Source organism: Salvelinus sp. IW2-2015, linkage group LG17, assembly GCF_002910315.2.
Source record: "Salvelinus sp. IW2-2015 linkage group LG17, ASM291031v2, whole genome shotgun sequence".
NCBI lineage: Eukaryota > Metazoa > Chordata > Actinopteri > Salmoniformes > Salmonidae > Salvelinus > Salvelinus sp. IW2-2015.
Window position 1 is genome coordinate 26,133,010 of NC_036857.1, and position 20,301 is coordinate 26,153,310.

General features: G+C 40.8%; 1 protein-coding gene across 3 annotated transcripts in view; it reads left to right on the forward strand.

Annotated features, from left to right (window-relative positions):
* The window catches only part of LOC111976359 (formin-A-like), a 29,691-nt gene extending 9,661 nt beyond the window's left edge, over positions 1 to 20,030 (forward strand). For all 3 annotated transcript variants that reach the window (XM_024005143.2, XM_024005142.2, XM_070448029.1), the window contains 6 exons: positions 4,264 to 4,416; positions 6,439 to 6,568; positions 6,675 to 6,707; positions 7,356 to 7,453; positions 7,883 to 7,963; positions 19,082 to 20,030. In XM_024005143.2, the coding sequence (XP_023860911.1) occupies positions 4,264 to 4,416; positions 6,439 to 6,568; positions 6,675 to 6,707; positions 7,356 to 7,453; positions 7,883 to 7,963; positions 19,082 to 19,183 (597 nt within the window). In that variant the 3' untranslated portion in view covers positions 19,184 to 20,030. The remainder of the gene's footprint in view (positions 1 to 4,263; positions 4,417 to 6,438; positions 6,569 to 6,674; positions 6,708 to 7,355; positions 7,454 to 7,882; positions 7,964 to 19,081) is intronic.
* Positions 20,031 to 20,301: the final 271 nt, after the last annotated feature.

Below are 20,301 nucleotides of genomic sequence, written 5' to 3' on the forward strand. Positions count from 1 at the left end.
TGGGCACGATTTTTTCCAAGTGAAAATAGCGTCCCCTATTGACAAGAATTGTTTAAACAGGGGAACATGTCTGGCACTGCAGGATTTGAGTCCCTGGCGGCGTAGTGTGTTACTGATGGTAGGCTTTGTTACTTTGGTCCCAGCTCTCTGCAAGTCATTCACTAGGTCCCCCCGTGTGGTTCTGGGATTTTTGCTCACGTTCTTCTTGTGATCATTTTGACCCACGGGGTGAGATCTTGCGTGGAGCCCCAGATCGAGGGAGATTATCAGTGGTCTTGTATGTCTTCCATTTCCTAATAATTGCTGCACAGTTTGATTTCTTCAAACCAAGCTGCTTCCCTATTGCAGATTCAGTCTTCCCAGCCTGGGACAGGTCTACAACTTTGACAGCTCTTTGGTCTTGGCCATAGTGGAGTTTGGAGTGTGACTGTTTGAGGTTGTGGACAGGTGTCTTTTATACTGATAACAAGTTCAAACAGGTGCCATCAATACAGGTAACGAGTGGAGGACAGAGGAGCCTCTTAAAGAAGAAGTTACAGGTCTGTGAGAGCCAGAAACCTTGCTTGTTTGTAGGTGACCAAATACTTATTTTCCACAGGCCTCTCATCTTTTTAAGTGGGAGAACTTGCACAATTGGTGGCTGACTAAATKTTTTTTTGCCCCACTGTATATATACTAAAAACGTTAATAAAATAAGAATATAAATCAATTCTCTATGCAAAATGTCATCTTAATACATGTTTTTTTAATGAAAAAGATGTAAGACATACACAAAGGCTTTACCCCATTTCAAAGTATTTTTTTGTTCCATTAATTTGTTGCTGGATGGTTAAATTCCACTGAAAGAATGTCCTGAGAGACACTTTTACATGCCTCTTTATATTTGTGAAAAGCAAAGCATTTTCTATTGGCTTAATTCAACAAATAAATGCCTCACCTCACACCCTAATAAATTAAATATCTCAAGACATTTGAAAAACTAATGACGTCTCCAAATAGTGTTTGAAAACTTGTTTCACCCCTCTACCATTCAAAAATACTGAAAGAAATTCTGTTTCTGAAGTTAAAATTCATGGACCGTAGCACAGTGGTAGTTGCACATGGTTAACACTTATAAAATGGTGTCTGTACGGCATACTGTGTTTACTGCATCAAGGTTCCATATAATACTGTGAGACACCAACACCTGCTTGTGCCCTGTTTTGTTTGTTGCTGGAATCTTGGTTAGTTGTCACATTGTACGCTTGACCTCTACTGTAGGTCTGTTCTGTACCTCTGAACAAATAGGACAATGTATAGGCTCTTATGAGCCCAGCAGTTTTGTCATTGTCTGTCAGACTACTCTTTACACAGTTCAACTTAAATTTCATCAGGATCACCAATGTATTATTGGATTTGTCTCTCCTCTTCTCTTCCCCTTCACGCTTTCTCTTACTCATATTATAGTTGAAAACTATTGGAGGGAATTGGGCTTATTGTTGTAGGATGCATATGAGTTTGGTGCCCAGGTGTTCGTGTCTTGAAAGGTGGGAGGCAGGTAATCCCTCAGATGAAGCATCTCGGAGCTGAACACAATGTGTCCATAAACAAGGAGAAGTCTGGGTTCTTCTCTGAACAGTTTAAGTCGTTGGGATTCTGTGACATGACAGACTTTTTAAGCCTATAACATTGAGGATTTGGCTGCCATCTGACTGGCAGGGCACTTGGATGGAAAATAGAGAACTCACCGCCCAGGGAGGGAAGGGGAACGCTTTTACACTCAAGGTGCGCTTTGTGTCTGCTCAACACCGAATGATGAATTTCATCCGGCATTGTAGGCGCTTCCTTATACATATAAATTGTTAATGCCTAAGCAGCTGTTATTTGTGGATTAAGATTGATAGAGGAGGAAATAAAATGTGGATATAACAACAAACGCCTAAGGCAACAGGGACCTTGTGCTAAGGAAGCCTTGATTTACTTGTGATCCTTGCAAATCATGTTGCTAGGAGTGCAGTACAAGGTTGCCCCCTTGAAGACCTGATTTGCATACTCCGATATGTGTTTGCTGCTCTGAGAAGGCTTGAGGAGGTCCCACTGGTGTGCTATGGGAAGTTACTCTGTAAACTTGAGCATATGGTTGGGTGTTGTATCAGACACCCACCTTTGCTAAGTGGGGTAGTTTTTCCAGAGGGCTTCTCTGTTTCCACACAACCTCCCCACCTCACTTCCGTCCTTAACTCACTAGCAGACATGGAAATTCTATCTTGTTGAGAGAGATTGCAAACATAATGTAATATTTATCCTATTTTTCTATATAGCTGCCGTTCTATGGATATTGTGCAGTGTGCACCCTGTTTCTTAGAATGWTTGTGGATATAAGATACAATCGCTTACAGGATGGTCAAAACCTATGTAGTATGAATGATAACAAATAATGTAATCTGAAAAACATAATATGATGAAAATATAATTACTTTTGCAATGTACCCAAGAAAGCGAAGGTAACTGAACTAAATGACTATCACCCCGTAGCACTCACTTCTGTCACCATGAAGTGCTTTGAGAGGCTAGTTAAGGATCATCTTACCTCACCCGACACCCTAGACCCACTGCAATTTGCATACCGCCCCAATAGATCCACGGATGATGCATTCGCCATCGCACTGRACACTGCCCTATCCCATCTGGATAAGAGGAATGCCTATGTAAGAATGCTGATCATTGACAACAGCGCAGCCTTCAACACCATCATTAAGCCTGGGTCTGAACCCCGACCTGTGCAACTGGGTCCTGTACTTCCTGACGGGCCTCCCCCAGGTGGTGAAGGTAAGCAACAACACCCCCACTATGCTGATCCTCAACACAGGGGCCCCACAAGGGTGCGTGTTAAGCCCCTTCCTGTACTCCTTGTTAACCCATGACTACGTGGACACGCAGGCCTCCAACTCAATCATCAAGTTTACAGACAACACGAGTGGTAGTCCTGATTACCAACAATGACAAGACAGCCTACAGGGAGTAGATGAGGGCCCTGGCAGYGTGATGCCAGGAAAATAACTTCTCCTTCAACGTCAACAGAACTAAGGAGCTGATTTTTMGGATTTCAGGAGACAGCGGACGGAGCACGCCCCCATCCATATCGACGGGCCACAGTGGAGAAGTTGAAAAGCTTCAAGTTCCTCTGTGTACACATCACTGACAATCTGAAATTGTCCACCACACAGACAGTGTGGTGAAGAAGGCGGAAGACCTCTTCAACCACAGGAGGCTGAAGAAATTTGGCTGGGGCCACTAAGACCCTCACAAACTTTTACAGATGCACCATTGAGAGCATCCTGTCGGGCTGTATCACCACCTGGAACAGCAACTGCACTGTCCGCTACCGCAGGGCTCTCCAGAGGGTGGTGTCTGCCCAACGCATCACCGGGGGCACACTACCTGCCCTCCATGAGATCTACAGCACACAGTGTTACAGGAAGGCCAAGAAGATAATCAAGAACCTCAGCCACCCGAGCCAAGGCCTGTTCACCCCGCTATCATCCAGAATGTGAGGTCAGTACAGGTGAATTAAAGCTGGGACCGAGAGACTGAAAAACAGCCTCTACTCAGTACCCTGCCCTGAACTTAGTCACTGTCWCTAGCCGGRTACCACCCAGTTACTCAWCCCTGCACCTTAGAGGCTGCTGCCCTATGTACATAGACATGGAACACTGGTCACTTRAATAATGTTTACATTCTATTTTACCCGTTTCATATGTATAGTATATACTGTAGTCAAGGCCATCCTATTCARCTATTGCTGTARATACTGTGTACTATTCTACATATTCCATCCATATACTGTCCATAATGTCTATACATCCCATCAAATACACTACACGACCAAAAGCGTGTGTGTGTGTGCCAGCACAGTACCAGTCAAAAGTCTGGACACACCTACTCATTCAAGGGATTCCTTAATTCCATTCTTTCACTTTTAGATTAGTTTGTATTGTTAGATATTACTGCACTGTTGGCGCTAGGAACACTACACCCGCAATAACATCTGCTAAATATGTGTATGAGACCAATAAAATGTTACTTGATTTGAACATACAAGCCTATATAACCCAAAAGAAATGTGTGCTACTACTCTGACTGCAAATGGACTTGAAAATCAAAAGGATTTCACCTGGGGTTACTCAATTCTCATAAGCCCCTGATTCAGCACAAAACAAGAGACTGACTATGCAGTTAGATTAGAGTGAAATGACCTGTCCTGAACCGTTGTTTGTCTTTCAGCTGATTAACCAGAAGATCAGGATGTGCACGCAGTTATACGGCTCCAGGTRGTTCGTCTCCGTGCTGGAGTACCTGCTGTCCATCGGCAATTACCTCAAKGAGAACGCAGGGAAGGGAAAGGCCAAGGGATTCCGCCTCTCCTCTTTAACTAAAGTAGGTTCTCCTCTTCTCCGTTGTCGTCTGACCTGTGGTGGAGTGTCTAGCACTAGGCTAATAAGACTTCTCGTTGATATACACAGTGGGATCTACCTCCTCCATCTCCCTTCAATTTCACCTGTTTACTCTCTTTCAATTTATTCCTAGTTATATGTAAATATTTCTACCTCAATTACCTTGTACCCCTGCATATCGACTCAGTACTGGTACCCCGTGTATATAGCCAAGTTGTCAATACTCATTGTGTATCTAATATCACTTTTGTTATTATGTGTTTTACTTTTCTATTATTTCAGTAATAATAGAAAAGTAAGCATTTCACTGTTATTCCACACCTGTTTACGAAGCATGTGACYAATACAATTTTATTCAAATTTCTTCCGTCCATCCTCTGCCTGGTCATCTGAGTCCAACTCAGCTAGGGTCATTCCTCCTAGTGTGTCTGATACGAAGGTGATTGTATCACCGCCTGGCTTCACAAATCAATTGGAACATCTCACCATMGCTCAGACACTGGACCCGTAGACATTGGACAAGTCGACCGCTAGGTGCCCCACAGTGGCAGTCACAACAGCAACTTTAATTGCTGGACCTTTTCGTCAACTCTCAATTTTGAAAGTCTTTGTTTTGGGATTAGACTCATTGTTTATTAGACATGTGGATTTCCAAGTTTTGTCAATTTGTATAGGATGATTTAAGATCTCCCTGAGCTATTAGCATCTGGTCTTAGAGGATATCGGCAGTTTCTATAGATTTCCTCCGGAACTGCTGCTGTGCTGCACTGGTCTCTTGATGGGATGATATAAGGGCACTTTGCCACAGATGTAAAATGCTTCCTCTCCTTCTAACGAGACTGCAGTCTCTTACACCCATACTCCCACAGAAGGTTTGAATGTGAAACAGAGCGGYCTAAATTCACACAAACACATTCTTAGGGTTCTCTGTGAAATCAATGGCTGGATAGGAATGTTGATATAGTAATTGTAAGATAAGAAAAGGCCATAGAGGTTGTGTTGGATTAGTGGTTGTTGTTTCTATCTTCATTTACTGCTCCATGCATCTCTTCTAGCCTGGCCCTCAGGGGAATGCCCTGGACCTGAAATTGGTAAAACAACGCAACCTAGAAAAGACTTTGGAATAAATCCCATCACATGATTCGAGAGAGGGGTCCCCCTTCCATTTCAATTAAGACAGAAGGCACAAGCCACTGTTGTGCAGCAAGGCTTGCATTTGTAAAAAGATCATTAACATTTTAAATAAACAGGTTTAAAATGGATGCGTTTTATAGGTTTTGTTCCATTCATTTTCAGGAAACTTAACACTCCAAGTATTTCATTCACAGAAAAAGCTCACCACGGTCTAAGTAAGGAAACAACGTATTACGGCTCTACTGAAGGTGATACGGACTCTGCATGTAACATGGAAGCTTTTATGACGTGATGTTTTTGTTATGAAACAGTGTTTTGTTTCAATTTGTTTTGAACTCAGATTGATAAGAAACACAGACAATATATGAGTAACAAATGTATTGCCAATACCACAACAATTGGTTGACCTTGTGAGCATAGTACCCACATTCTTCCCCAACAGAAACACACAGAATTGTAAGGGTTAACGCTGGATTGTTGGATTGTTGATACATGGCTCCAGTAACACAGTGCCTCAATATAAGTGTAGAGTGAAATTCATTTTTGTCTGGTAAGGTTAACAGAAGCTGCACCTTGACCAACTATTGTTTYGTTGGCCTTGGGGAAAGGCACTTTCTTTCGTGAATGCAGCATACATGAATTTGTAAATTCTTCTGCTGTGCATCTCAAGGCCTTATAGGAACAGTAGTTGTGTGGCTCAGGCAGGACTGCTGCAGTTGTACCTGCATGCCCTTCTCTCACATTCTCTGAAGGTCTCTGTGTAGACTGAAACGGCACAGTATGTTTTTTAATATTTGATTCATCCAACTTTTTTTTTTTATAATGGAGAGAGTGTCACCTCACCTTTCAATGTTCCTCTTCAACCCCACAGCTCTCCCAGCTCCATGGGACAGACAGGAAGTTCACCTTGCTGCATGCCCTTGTGGAGCAGATCATGTTGCACGAAGCCGGCTTGGCCACTTTTCCCCAAGAGTTGGCGGAATTCGAAACTGTCCCTGGAGGTAAGTCATCAAGATTTTGGTCAATGCCCTGAATCTGTACAGTAGATTTCAATTGGATCAGTTTAGTTAAAACKTTTTTGGTGTTCTTGTGTGTGTTTCTGGTCAGCTTCCATTAAAGGTCTCACTGCTGAAGTGGATGGTGAGTCTATCACATTTCTTATCCTGTTCAATTATGTATAGATAAAAAACAAGTGTTGCTCTTTACAGTGCGGAGATCTAATGATACAATGTGCAACAAAGACTGTAGTTTATACACACCTATGAATGGTCTTGTCTAAGATAGTATGATCTACTGTAGCTACAGATGTAGYGTCTTAATTTAACCAGTTTCTCACAGCAGGAAGATAATCCTGCAGCAATAGGAAATGTGATTTATTGTGTGGATWAAAATTAATGGACATTTTTTGGGTTGATACATTTCTTGTTAGGGCTAATCAGGTCTGACATTTTAAAGTGTAAATTACAAACTTTAGATGCCTTTTTAATTTAAAACATGAAATACACTACAAGTTTGCATTTCCTGCTGTTCAGAGTTCAAAGAGATGACTGGCTTTATGGCGTAGTTAAACGTAAAGAGGAAAGACGTGTAGGTCTAATATCAACTTCATGTATGGTCATTTATGATGACTTTTGGCTGTTGAATTGTGATGAAAAGTTGGCATAAGTGCAGATCAGCTACTTGGCTGGAACCAGGCAGCAGAAAGGAGAAAATTGTGATTTTAAAGTAGAAATTTACTTCAGTGATCATATATGATGAATGATGACCACAATGTGTCCTTCCCTCCAGTCCTCAAGAATGAGTTACAAAAGGTCATTCAGTACAGGAAAACCTACAAGAGAAGAAACCAAGGCGAGCAATACCCAAAGTTTTCCAAAGACCTGAAGGTAACAACTTTTGTTTTTCTTTTCATAACTTTTCATTATTCTGATAAGCCTATTTTCTCTCTTCAGTTATTATTCAGACAGAAAGATACAAGATTCAGACAATATACAAGTAAAACCTTGACACATTGAATAAACGACCGGCAGGTGCATTGAACCTTTACACTTATCTTATACAGTGCTTGTCCCTAGATGAGCGCATCATAGTGTGGCGGGGAAGGGAATTTCTATTTGTCAGGCATACTGTAAGTGTTGCTTCATATTGCATAATGTTCCTCTGATGGTGTCTGCTGTCAGTTAGCAGTGATCGTTTTGTGATGCAACCAACCACAGGTGTTCTGATATTAGATATATCAAATAACGAATAAGTTTAGGCCAGTACCCCTCTTCACTCTTCACCTCCCCAAGCCCCCCCCCCCCCCCCCCCACCAGATGACAATTGAGAAGTACAACACAGATCTCTCCCTGCTGACAAAGAGGTTGAGAATGAAGAAACTCTACACTGACATATTGGTAATGCCTGAGTTTTTTTCTATATGTTCTGTTGTGCAGCCCTCCAGAGATAGATGGTTCCTCTGGTCCTGAAATGTCGAGATGACCCTTTCCACTGTTTTTCATGTTATCTATCCCTCTGCACTGTGTGAGGGGGAGTAGTGGAGATATTATCCAGCATACATTTAGCGAAAATTCTTCTTCAACGTTACAACTTCTGCAGCAGATGCTTGTGCCCTTCATATTTTGAGGGGTGGGCAAACTTCAAATATGTACCGTAGGCCATAGTCAATATAAACTCAGCAAAAAAAAAATGTCCTCTCACTGTCAAACTGAGTTTATTTTCAGAAAACTTAACTGTAAATATTTGTATGAACATAACAAGATTCAACAACTGAGACATAAACTGAACAAGTTCCACAGACATGTGACGAACAGAAATTGAATAATGTGTCCCTGAACAAAGGGGGTGTCAAAATCAAAAGTAACAGTCAGTATCTTGTGTGGCCACCAGCTGCATTAAGTACTGCAGTGCATCTCCTCTCATGGACTGCACCAGATTGCCAGTTCTTACTGTACGATGTTACCCCACTCTTCCACCGAGACCCCTGCAAGTTCCTGGATATTTTGGGGGAATGGCCCTAGCCCTCACCCTCCGATCCAACAGGTCCCAGACGTGCTCATGGGATTGAGATCCGGCTCGACGCTGGCCATGGCAGAACACTGACATTCCTTTCTTGCAGGAAATCATGCACAGAACGAGCAGTATGGCTGGTAGAATTGTCATGCTGGAGGGTCATGTCAGGATGAGCCMGCAGGAAGGGTACCACATGAGGGAGGAGGATGTCTTCCCTGTAACACACAGCGTTGAGATTGCCTGCAATGACAACAAGCTCAGTCCGATGATGCTGTGTCACACTGCCCCAGACCYTGACGGACTCTCCACCTCCAAATCGATCCCGCTCCAGAGTACAGGCCTCGGTGTAACGCTCATTCCTTTGACGATAAACGCAAATCCGACCATCACCKCTGGTGAGAAAAAAACGCGACTCGTCAGTGAAGAGCACTTTTTGCCAGTCCTGTCTGGTCCAGCGACAGTGGGTTTGTGACTATAGGCGACGTTGTTGCCGCTGATGTCTGGTTAGCACCTGCCTTACAACAGGTCTACAAGCCCTCAGTCCAGCCTCTCTCAACCTATTGCAGACAGTCTGAGCACTGATGGAGGGATTGTGCGTTCCTGGTGTAACTTGGGCAGTTGTTGTTGCCTTCCTGTACCTGTCCCGCAGGTGTGATGTTTGGATGTACCGATCCTGTGCAGGTGTTGTTACACGTGGTCTGCCACTGCGAGGACGATCAGCTGTCCGTCCTGTCTCCCTGTAGCTCTGTCTTAGGCGTCTAACAGTACGGACATTGCAATTTATTYCCCTGGCCACATCTGCATTCCTCATGCTTCCTTGCAGCATGCCTAAGGCACGTTCACGCACATAAGTAGGGACCCTGGGCATCTTTCTTTTGGTGTTTTTCAGAGTCAGTAGAAAGGCCTCTTTAGTATCCTAAGTTTTCATAACTGTGACCTTAATTGCCTACCGTCTGTAAGCTGTTAGTGTTTTAACGACCGTTCCACAGGTGCATGTTTATTAATTGTTTATGGTTCATTGAACAAGCATGGGAAACAGTGTTTAAACCCTTTACAATGAAGATCTTTGAAGTTATTTGGATTTTTGCTAATTATCTTTGAAAGACAGGGTCCTGAAAAAGGGATGTTTCTTTTTTTGATTAGTTTATGTACAGTGCCTTCAGAAAGTATTCACACCCCTTGACTTGTTCCACATTTTGTTGTGTTACAGCCTGAATTTTAAATGTATTAACTTGTGATTGTGTGTCACTGACCTACACGTAATACCCTATAATGTTAAAGTGGAATTATGTTTTTAGAAAMGTTTCCAAATGAATAAAAAATMAAAAGCTGAAATGTCTTGAGTCAATAAGTATTCAACCACTTTGTTATGTCAAGCCTAAAAAAGTTCAGGAGTAAAAATATGCTTAACAACTCACATAATTTGCATGGACTTAATACTAGTGTTTAACATGATTTTTGAATGACTACTTCATCTCTGTACCACACACATGCAATCATCTGTAAGGTGGTTTTCCAATGCCTCACAAAGAAGGGCACCTATTGGCAGATGGGTAAAAAATATATAGATAATGAATACCCCTSTGAGCATGGTGAAGATATTAATTGCACTGTGGATGGTGTATCAATACACCCAGTCACTACAAAGATGCAYGCYTCCTTCCAAACTCAGTTGCCGGAGAGGAAGTAAACCGCTCAGGGATTTCACCATGAGGCCAATGGTGACTTTAAAACAGTTACCGAGTGTAATGGCTATGARWGGASAAAACTGAGGATGGATTAACAACATTGTAGTTACTCCACAATAATAACCTAAATGACAGAGTAAAAAGAAGGAAGCCTGTACAGAATAAAAATATTCCAAAACATGCATCCTGTTTGCAATAAGGCACTAAAGTAAAACTGCTAACAACTCGTTATGTTGGGGGCAAACACAARACATCACTGAGAACCACTCTTCATATTTTCAAGCATGATGGGGGCTGCATCATATTATGGGTGTGTTTGTCATCGGCAAGGACTAGGGMTTTTTTTGTGGATAAAAATGAAAGGAATAAAGCTAAGCACAGGCAAAATCCTAGACACTGGGAGACAAATTCACCTTTCAGCAGGACGATAACCTAAAACACAAGGCCAAATCTACTCTTACGTTGCTTTCCAAGATGACATTGGATGTTCCTGGTGGCCTCTTACAATTTGGACTTAAATGCACTTGAAACTCTACGGCAAGAATTGAACTGTCGCGTAATGATCAACAACCAACTTGACAGAGCTTGAAGAATTTTAAAATGAATAGTGTGCAAATATTTTACAATCCTGTTCTGCAAAGCTCTTTTAGAAACTTACCCAGAACGACTCCAAAGGTGATTCTAACATGTTTTGACTCAGGGGTATGAYTACTTATGTAAATGAGATATTGCAAACATTTCTAAAAACATGTTTTCACATTGTTATTATGGGGTATTGTGTGTAGATTGGTCAGAAAAATCAGTATAATCAATTTTTAATTCAGGCTGTAACACAACAGAATGTGGAATAAGTCAAGGGGTATGAATACTTTCTGAAGGCACTGTATATATCTAAGGAAGTACTCAGTGGTTTGTAAGGAAAGAAATACAGCATCACACTTGTTGATAAATAGATAAAATAATATTGAACAGGAAGATATGCCTCAGGATATTTACCAACTTTTGGAAACTTAGTTCCCACTCTTTGTTCTGTGTCTAGTTTGGCATCAGCCTAGTTGCTGATTGCATAAAGAGAAACCTTTCCACAACAATATATTTTCAAAGAAAGTAAATCCCATTTTCCAACCTCCCCTATTTCCAGAAGGATGATCCATCATCACAAAGAATCCACCTGACTTTGCTCTGTGTTTGAGTTGTGAGCCTTGACAGGGTGAGGGGCTTGCCTAGGGCTTGCCAGGGAATTGTGTAATATTAGATTCCACCTATTACATTCCTGCGGACTCCAAACTTGATTCAACACACACTGGACACGCGCACACACACACAGAGGCGCATGCACACACACACACAGGCGGGCACAAACACGTCGAGGTACGCGCACCACACACACACACACACACACACCACACCGAGGCGTGCGCACACACACACACACACACGACGCGCACACACACACACACACAGAGAGGCGCGCGCACACACACCCAGAGGCGCACGCACACACCGAGACACACACAGAGACACACCACACAGAGACACACACACACACATAGAGACACACACACACACACACACACACACAGAGACACACACGCACACACACAGACACACAGACACCCTCTCACACAGCTTATATCTGTGACATTATCAAAACCTTCCCTCTGCTCTCCAGGGGAAGGTTTTGCAGTCAGATGCAGAAGCAATGGTAGTAGCCTATACTGCAGGAGTCTCAGAGGTGAAAGTATTTAGCAAATGTTGCTCTCCCTCTGTTACTGTAACTTTGGGCATGTTTATATAGGCGGAAATGCATAAACATACTTTAAAGTAACTTTTTTTAATCGCTTTGATGTGCCTCAGGTTCCTGCTGAGGCACGGGAACCTGTCGTGCCAGCTGAGGCATGATTGGCGGTTTCGGCTGTGGCATTTGGACCCGAAGTCACCAGAAAATCTCTATTGCTTCCATTTGTCGAGGCAGTATTCTGTAACGCGGACGCTGGGAGTCGAGAAGCAAGTGCAGGGGGTGAATTTAATAATACAATAAACATGGAACAATCTATAACAAGAGTAGCGTCTGGACATGAAAAACATAACTATCACTGCCTGGGGAAAGAACCAAAGGGAGTGACAGATATASGGGAGGTAATCATAGAAGCAATGGAGTCCAGGTGTCTTTGGCGCAGGTGCACGTAACGATGGTGGCAGGTGTGCGTAACGATGGTGGCAGGTGTGCGTAATGATAAGTATACTGGCGAAGTCGAGCGCCAGAGAGGGGGAGCGGGAGTAGACATGACATTATTACATGTATGTGGTACATTTTCATAACTGTTAGTACAAAGCTCAAAACGGATAATAAAAAGGCAGTTGTTTCAAAACTCAAAGCACATTTTCAATTGACTAAATACAACACACAAAATCATAGTCACTTTTTCACCCAACTTAATCAGTGTTTCATCTAGAAATACATGTTTCACATTACAATAGATGTTCACATAAAGTAATTGCCATTCACAATGAAATGCTCACATTTTTTTTGATATAATTCTCTTCTGTTGTGTTAAAATACATTTTATTATTACTTAATCTGACTGTTCTTAATTGATGATCACTTAAACGTTTGGTAAACCAATAGATTTGACATGTACACCGGTTTGTCTAGTGCAGATTCTGAGAACCACATAATGGACATGTTTGTCTTTGAAAGTAGAAACACAAAGTACAATATTTACTTGAATGTACTACTATGACGACAACTATTATGATTTTACTAACAGTAAGTTAGAGAAAATAGAAGAATCCTGCACACTGCTCTTGATAGTACCATTGCTCTTTAATGAGCTTTGCGTATCGGCCTCAAGGTGTTGTGGTTTCGATTCAAGGCCTTGAGGCCGATACGTAAAGATTATTAAAGAGCAGTGATACTAGCAAGAGCAGTGTGCTGGTTTCTTATTTTWTTCAACTGTTACCAGGCACCTGCAAAACAGATAGCTCAGATGTGCGAGTGCCTTTTCAATTTTGACTTACAGTAAGTAAAAAAATATCTGATATTGACAAGATCAGAAAGGTACAGTGACAAATCCAACCAAATCAAAGTTTATTGGTCACGTGCACAGATTAGCAGATGTTACAGCAGGTGCAGCGAAATGCTTCTTTTTCTAGCTACTAAAGTGCAGTAATACAATACCAATACGTAAAAAGTCCAAAACAAGAAGGATATGCATCCCCTATACAGTACATGGGAAGGGGGTGGGGGTTCACACTGCTTTACTAAAATTGCATTGGCAAATACAGTAATACCTTAATATATGCCATTTACTTAGCAGACACTTACATCCAGTGAAAACAGACTAAACATTTTGGTGTGTGACCTGAGTGGAAATCGATCCCACAGCACTGGTGTTGCTAGTGGCATGCTCTTATGAACTGAGCCACATACAGGACCACTATAATACACAAGTGCAATACGATACATACACAATTAGAATACAGGTGGAAGATGTATGATTGTCATCCCCATGAGCATACCACCCTCTTTCAGGCTATGGATGAGGCATGCAATGATTTCAATCCAGACCTACAGTATGTCAGGCTTGGATTCACCATACCAAAAGGTTTTTTCCCAGGTGCATGAACAATGAGGATATTTACTGGGATTCCGATAAGACCCTATGGTCAAATGCTCAAGACAGGACTGATGCGTGCTCAAGACAGGACTGATGCAAACTAATGCCTGCTAAACATGTTTCTTTCATTTGATTTACATTGTGAAACATGTCTTCAATGTTTTCAATGTCTTCAACACTTTTCATAAAACATCGGCTAGAAATTATGGAAATGTGATATTCAGTCAATTTGAATGGGTACTGCAAGTGTATTGCCTAATGTGCAAACAGTGCAATGTACTGTAATATACAGCACTGTGGAATACTACATTCAAAGGGCAGTTTTGAAACATGTATCCTCATTTTTTTTTCTATTGGATTAACTAGCTGTTAAAGTAACTAAATTGAGAAGATATTATTCTGATGTGTTTTGGTGATTAAACCGATATACTCATTATATTTCACAGTGGACTTACATTTTGGATCAATGGTTGTATGGCGAAAGATGTCTACAAACAAAATGAATGCACAATGAAAGGTTTTGAATGTAAGAATTGGCTGCGTTACAAGTGTTAGCCGATTGGAGATTTGTACGAAGAGTTGTGAAAATTCGCCATACGTATACTGTAATTATAGCGATAGAAAAGAACTGTAATAGCTTGGACTTTGAACTGTAATAGTTTAAGTTCAGAGTTCAATATCTGCTGCAGTGATATTTATCTTCTCAGAGTGATGTGGTTGTATAGCAGAATTGAGCTGTGTTTGCTTGATATTAGATATTACTCTTGACAGGGTTGGGTACCTTACTTTCTAAATGTAATCCGTTACATTTACTAGTAACCTGTCCAAAATCGTAATGTAATTTTCTGATTACCCAAATTCAGTAACATAATCTGATTACTTTCATATTACTTTCCCTTTAAGAGGTGCAGGTTAGCGTTTTTTGACCTGAATCTTGTTCTGGAGGCAGCTCTGCAGAGGTAACAAGCTGGCACAGCCACCAAGTCATTGAATCAGATTTGAAACCTAACCCTAACCACACTGCTAACTCTAATACATAATCCTAACCTTGACATGATGAATCTTTTCTATAAGTTATTGTGATAGTCATCATCTCTCTCGCTCTCTCTTGCTCGCTCTCTCACACAACACACAGCTAGCATAACAATGTTTTCTAAAGTTATTGTGATCATCATCTCTCGCTGTCTCCCTCTCTCTCTTACAAGCGCACACACACGAGAGAGAGAGAACACACATTTACTGTCATTAACTAAACATATCAAAATGGCATAACGTTAGCTAGCTAGCAACAACCAACAGCTACAATAGGTAAAAATGAAAACTTACCATMTCCATGAGGATAAACCAGAGAGCTAATGTTAGCTAGCTAAAATTAGCCAGCTAATATTTTCCTTGATGTTCTCCCCAACAAACTGCCAATTTACTTAAGAAAATAAAACAAGAATGCAGGAGAACAGAGACTACCACTTAGCAGTCAAATCTTTTCAAATGTTTTTGTGTAAATTTAGAGAAACTGTCYTTGTTTTCCAGCTGTGTTGTTGTGTAACCTACCGGGCACTCTGTCTCAATTGCCATATGGAATGTTGACCGATGCGCTCGAGCAAGCACAAAGATCTATTGCTGCGTGTGAAGCACAGATTCCAATCCAAGTTTTAGCTGGAACGGACYTGGCTACCTCCTTTTTAACTAAAATTTTATTTTTAAATAACTGCACACATTATAATAATTGATTAAAAGCTTTAAGGGACAATATAATAGTCATATTTTCAGGGTCAAGTTCAAGTGCAATAGTTTTGGACTAATTTGATATTGATGGAACTAAATGTGATTGAAAACAGGGCTTTGTAAATCCTGGTGGATTGTAGTAGGTTATTGAAATAAAATGCATATGCTTATGTGTTTTCTTAAATTCTGAAACATATTTAGTTAGTCATAATATAACATTGAACAGCATTCAGTGGAACAGAACAAAATGTGCAGCACAATAAACAGTGCAATTAGCTAACACAGACAAAATATTACCAAATAGCCAAATTACCAAATAGAACACACACAGCAAGCTACCAGATATCATTAATTAAACAACCATTATTCCATTGCACTTCAGTTTTACTACATTTTAACAGCAGTGKATTTTTGTAAGGGTATCCTGTTTTATTGTGCATGTTTATCTTTATATACTGGTAGCCTATATATTTTTTTATGGAAGTGAATGGGTGGATTGCAACTATGAAATTCACTGCACACATAGGTTCTCTAAATTAGGGACCATCTCTGATAGCTATAGGACCGCGGAGACTGTCACACATTTTTGCTTTCAATGACCTAGCAAATTTGATGACTTGGAGGTGAAATATATATTTGTTTGAAAATATATATTTAATCACCTGCTGAATAAAAACCTCAAGTGGCCCTACTCCTGAAAAATGTATCGGGCCGGACAAGCTGAAGTGACTCAGGCCGTGTACCATTAGCCAGAGCCTAGCGTAATATGATTCTGCAGGATTCGGGAAGAACTTGGCCCACATGAAGCCCCCCCGAGACTGAGTCCACGCCGAGTCCCCCTAATCTCAAATGGAACATGCCCGCATTCAAGCGTGTTGACTGGGTACAGTATGCCAGGAGACCCTAACCCAGTTTGGTGCACTCTGCCAGCTGTTGTTGGCCAAGTGTGCTAAGATGAATCATGCAAACCCTGCTGAAAAAGAACATTGCTCCATGTTTAATAATTGTAAAGGTTCTAATGTCTTATATGCAATGGGTGCATGGCCCACAAACACTATGCTCATGTTTTTATAGATTGGTGTCTATTAATTGGTAGCATTTAGATTWAAAAAACTCTTTGGAATTCAAGTAATTGAACTGACGCCGGTCAATTAGTTGGATAATAACCGAAACCCCCCAATAATGTTGGTTAATCACTCAGCACTAATCAGATTTCAACCAAAAAACGAATATCAACCAAAATAAGACTTATTTTTCATCTTAATCGGATTGTGATCTGGTTATAAGACATTCCGACCAGATTTCAACCAGTAAAGTACGTCTTTATCATGTTGTATGCCCACTGGGAAGTGATATCCTTATCACTTGTAGGCTACACCACTGCTGTCGTCCTTTCTTCCAGGAGTTTATTCAAGTTAGATAATCTTTGGATGTCGACAGTAGTCACACCATTGGAAGACATAATTTAGCTTAGAAGGTAGTCTACAAAAGCCTATTCTTACTCTTTTCCCGCCATCCATCAAACTCCTTTTTTCAATGCGGATTTGAATTTCATTGAGAAAACAAAGGTGTTAAAAAAATGTTTTTCGCAAACCTCCTTTCTGAGTTTAAAAGTAATCTTAGAAGTAATCATCTAGTTTCTCAAAAGTAGTTTCTCTGTTATAATTTCCCGACTATAACTCTTCAGATATTTTTATATCTTATCAATTAGTCTTCCATTGATGATTATCAATTGCCTCATCAGTTCTCATTACTGAACGTCGCAAACCCTTGGATATCTGCACGAACCCTAGTTAAAATCATGAATCAGCGATATGCAAATTGGCAAAATTATTTATTTACTAACTAACTAAATAATCACACAGAATTATATAACAAACAAACAGTAGATATTGGTTACTAACAATGATGGAAATGTCCCTAGTGGGCTAAGCCGATATGACGGCTTGGTAGACAAAGGAAAGGGGTGGGGACTGAGAGCGGGAAAGACTAAATGGATTCACTACACACAGTCTATAATTATATTKATTGAAATGCTAATCCTTTGCACATGAACGGCCGCTCATTCGAGAATAATTGCAATGTATATATTTACGCCCGTATGCCGTTGTTGTCTCTCTGTTGAAAACACTCGATCGTCCTGTAGAGTTCATCAGAGTCTCTGGTTAACATTCCCAGAAGATGGTTAGAATGGTTACTTCAGAGTACCATTCGGAAATGTTCTCATAGAATAGGTGCTTCGGCAGTTGTCGGTATTCTCGTACTAGGTTTACGTGATTTCTAGCTGCAGACTAGTAATTTGTGTCATCTAAAATTTGAGCGATAGTCTCAGAGTTTAACCATTTCCAGCCGTATAGCCAAAACTATAGCTGTATGGTCTAATGGTCTATATAATTGTAACTATTCCAACGTGGGGACTCTGTCCCGGCGTTCTATGACTTGTCCTTTGGTAGAGTTGTAATTTAAACCATTTCACATGAAGCGTCAGCTGCATGTTTTCTAGTCTAATGTGAATTTCGTCAGGAGTGGGTTTTATACACTTCAGAGAAAAGGGCGGTCCATGAGGCCGACGTAATGTCTATGCTCACGTGTGCGTGGCTACTGACTTGGTTAACTTTATATGAAAACCCATATTTTCTCATTTAGAAGGTTAACATCACAATACACCTTTTCACAAATAGTTTCATGTTTAATCACATACGTTTCACAATATTTAGATGTAAACCTGACAGCCGGGAAATGTACACTTTAAGAGATACAGTTATGTGTGTTTCCTGTCATTCATGAGATCACCAAATGAAACACACTCGTCATGACTGTCGCTTAAGTGTTCAACGATTTCCACATTCTCAAAAGTAGAAATGTTGTTTAGTTCTCCCATTTTGTGGATTAGAAGTTTTGACCTAAGAGAAGCTCTTTGTTCTGGTAGACTCTCCCTCAATACTGTGTGTCAGTTTCTACCAGGTATTTACGACCTGTCGTAAAGTCATAAAACTGCGGAGAGGGGGGGGGCATTGATCCTCCCCCCAGGGCACGTCATGGCAGGCATTATCACCATTTTCACAATTGACAGTATTATTCCAACCTCATAGTATGGGAATACTATATACTTGTTTTTGACTGCACTGTATTAGTTGGTGACCCTTTAGTGAGTTAAGTGTAGGCATGGATTCATGCCATGGCCACCCGTCTGTCTCACTTAAGATATTTAGGTCTAGTAATTGCTTCCATGCTCACGCAGTTTATCAGCTRATTATTAAAAAAGGAGTTGTAATGAACTGCAGTTACATTATGCATCCCAACCAAACCAGAGACATCAGTTAACCCCATTAATTAGAAAAAAAATATATTAATACCTGTGGGTTGCCATGTATTGCAGATTATAATCTCTGAAAGAATGATAGCAAATTAAGTGCTTGTGCCTTGCAATGTCAAAAATAATGGCAAATGTTTTCTTTTCTTCTCAAAGGTTAAATTCGGAGAGCCAATGGATCAAGATTCTCAGGAGCTGTTTGGATTGGTGTGCCAGTTTGTCAACGACTTCAAGAGGACACATGCTGAAATCAGATAACAATATTTGCTGTCCTTGAGATACTATCTATGTAAATTCAGCCAGTCTGAATAGAATTGAGTTATAATTTGTGTACCACACAAGCTGTGCTATTTCAGTAGTAACAAAACCCTGGCATTCTACTGAGAAACATAACTCACAGCTGTGACTAATATTGTGATCAGGCGGCTAGACTTGAGTATTGCAATTTCAGTAGGAAAACATTTTAGTGTATAGTACTGCTGAAATTAGAACAAGTCTACACTGAGTGTACAAAACATGCTCTTACTATGACATAGACTTACCAGGTGAATCCCAGGGGAAAGCTCTGATCCTTTATTGATGTCACTTGTTAAATCCACTTCAATCAGTGTAGATGAAAGGGAGGAGACAGGTTAAAGAAGGATTTTTCAACCTTGAGACATGGATTGTGTATGTGTGCCATTAAGAGGGTGAATGGGCAAGACAACAGATTTAAGCGCCTTTTGAACGGGGTATGGTAGTGGGTGCCAGGCGCACCAGTTTTTGTCAAGAACTGCAACGCTGCTGGGTTTTTCATGCTCAACAGTTTCCCATGTGTATCAAGAATGATCCATCACCCAAAGCACATCCAGCCAACTTGACACAACTGTGGGAAGCATTGGCGTCAACATGTGTCAGCATCCCTATGGAACGCTTTCGATACCTTGTAGAGTCCATTCCCAGACAAATTGAGGCTGTTCTTAGGGCAAAAGGGGGTGTTTTGTACACTCAGTGTATAACAGCTATGTGGTTGGAGACCGTAGACTAACTGTTAGTTGGGATTCATTGTGACAAATTGTCTGAAATCGATTGAAATAATTAATTAAATTAAACTTATGAGACAGTTCGGGGAATGCCAGCACTTGATTTTTCACAGCTGTCTGTCTGCTGGCAAGGGAACCTAATCACAAAAAACACTCACACACTAGCCTTCTGAAAACAGTCCATTTGATTACCTAATTTTTCTTGTGTTGGTTGGGGACACAGAGATTTCATATTCCAGTACCTCAGGAATGGCTCCAAGACCCTTCTCTGATTCAAGACAACATCTGGTGCTGTTTGCCATTTAAAATATTTCCCCCTGTCCCTTTTCTCTTGTAATTGGTATTGCAGCAGCA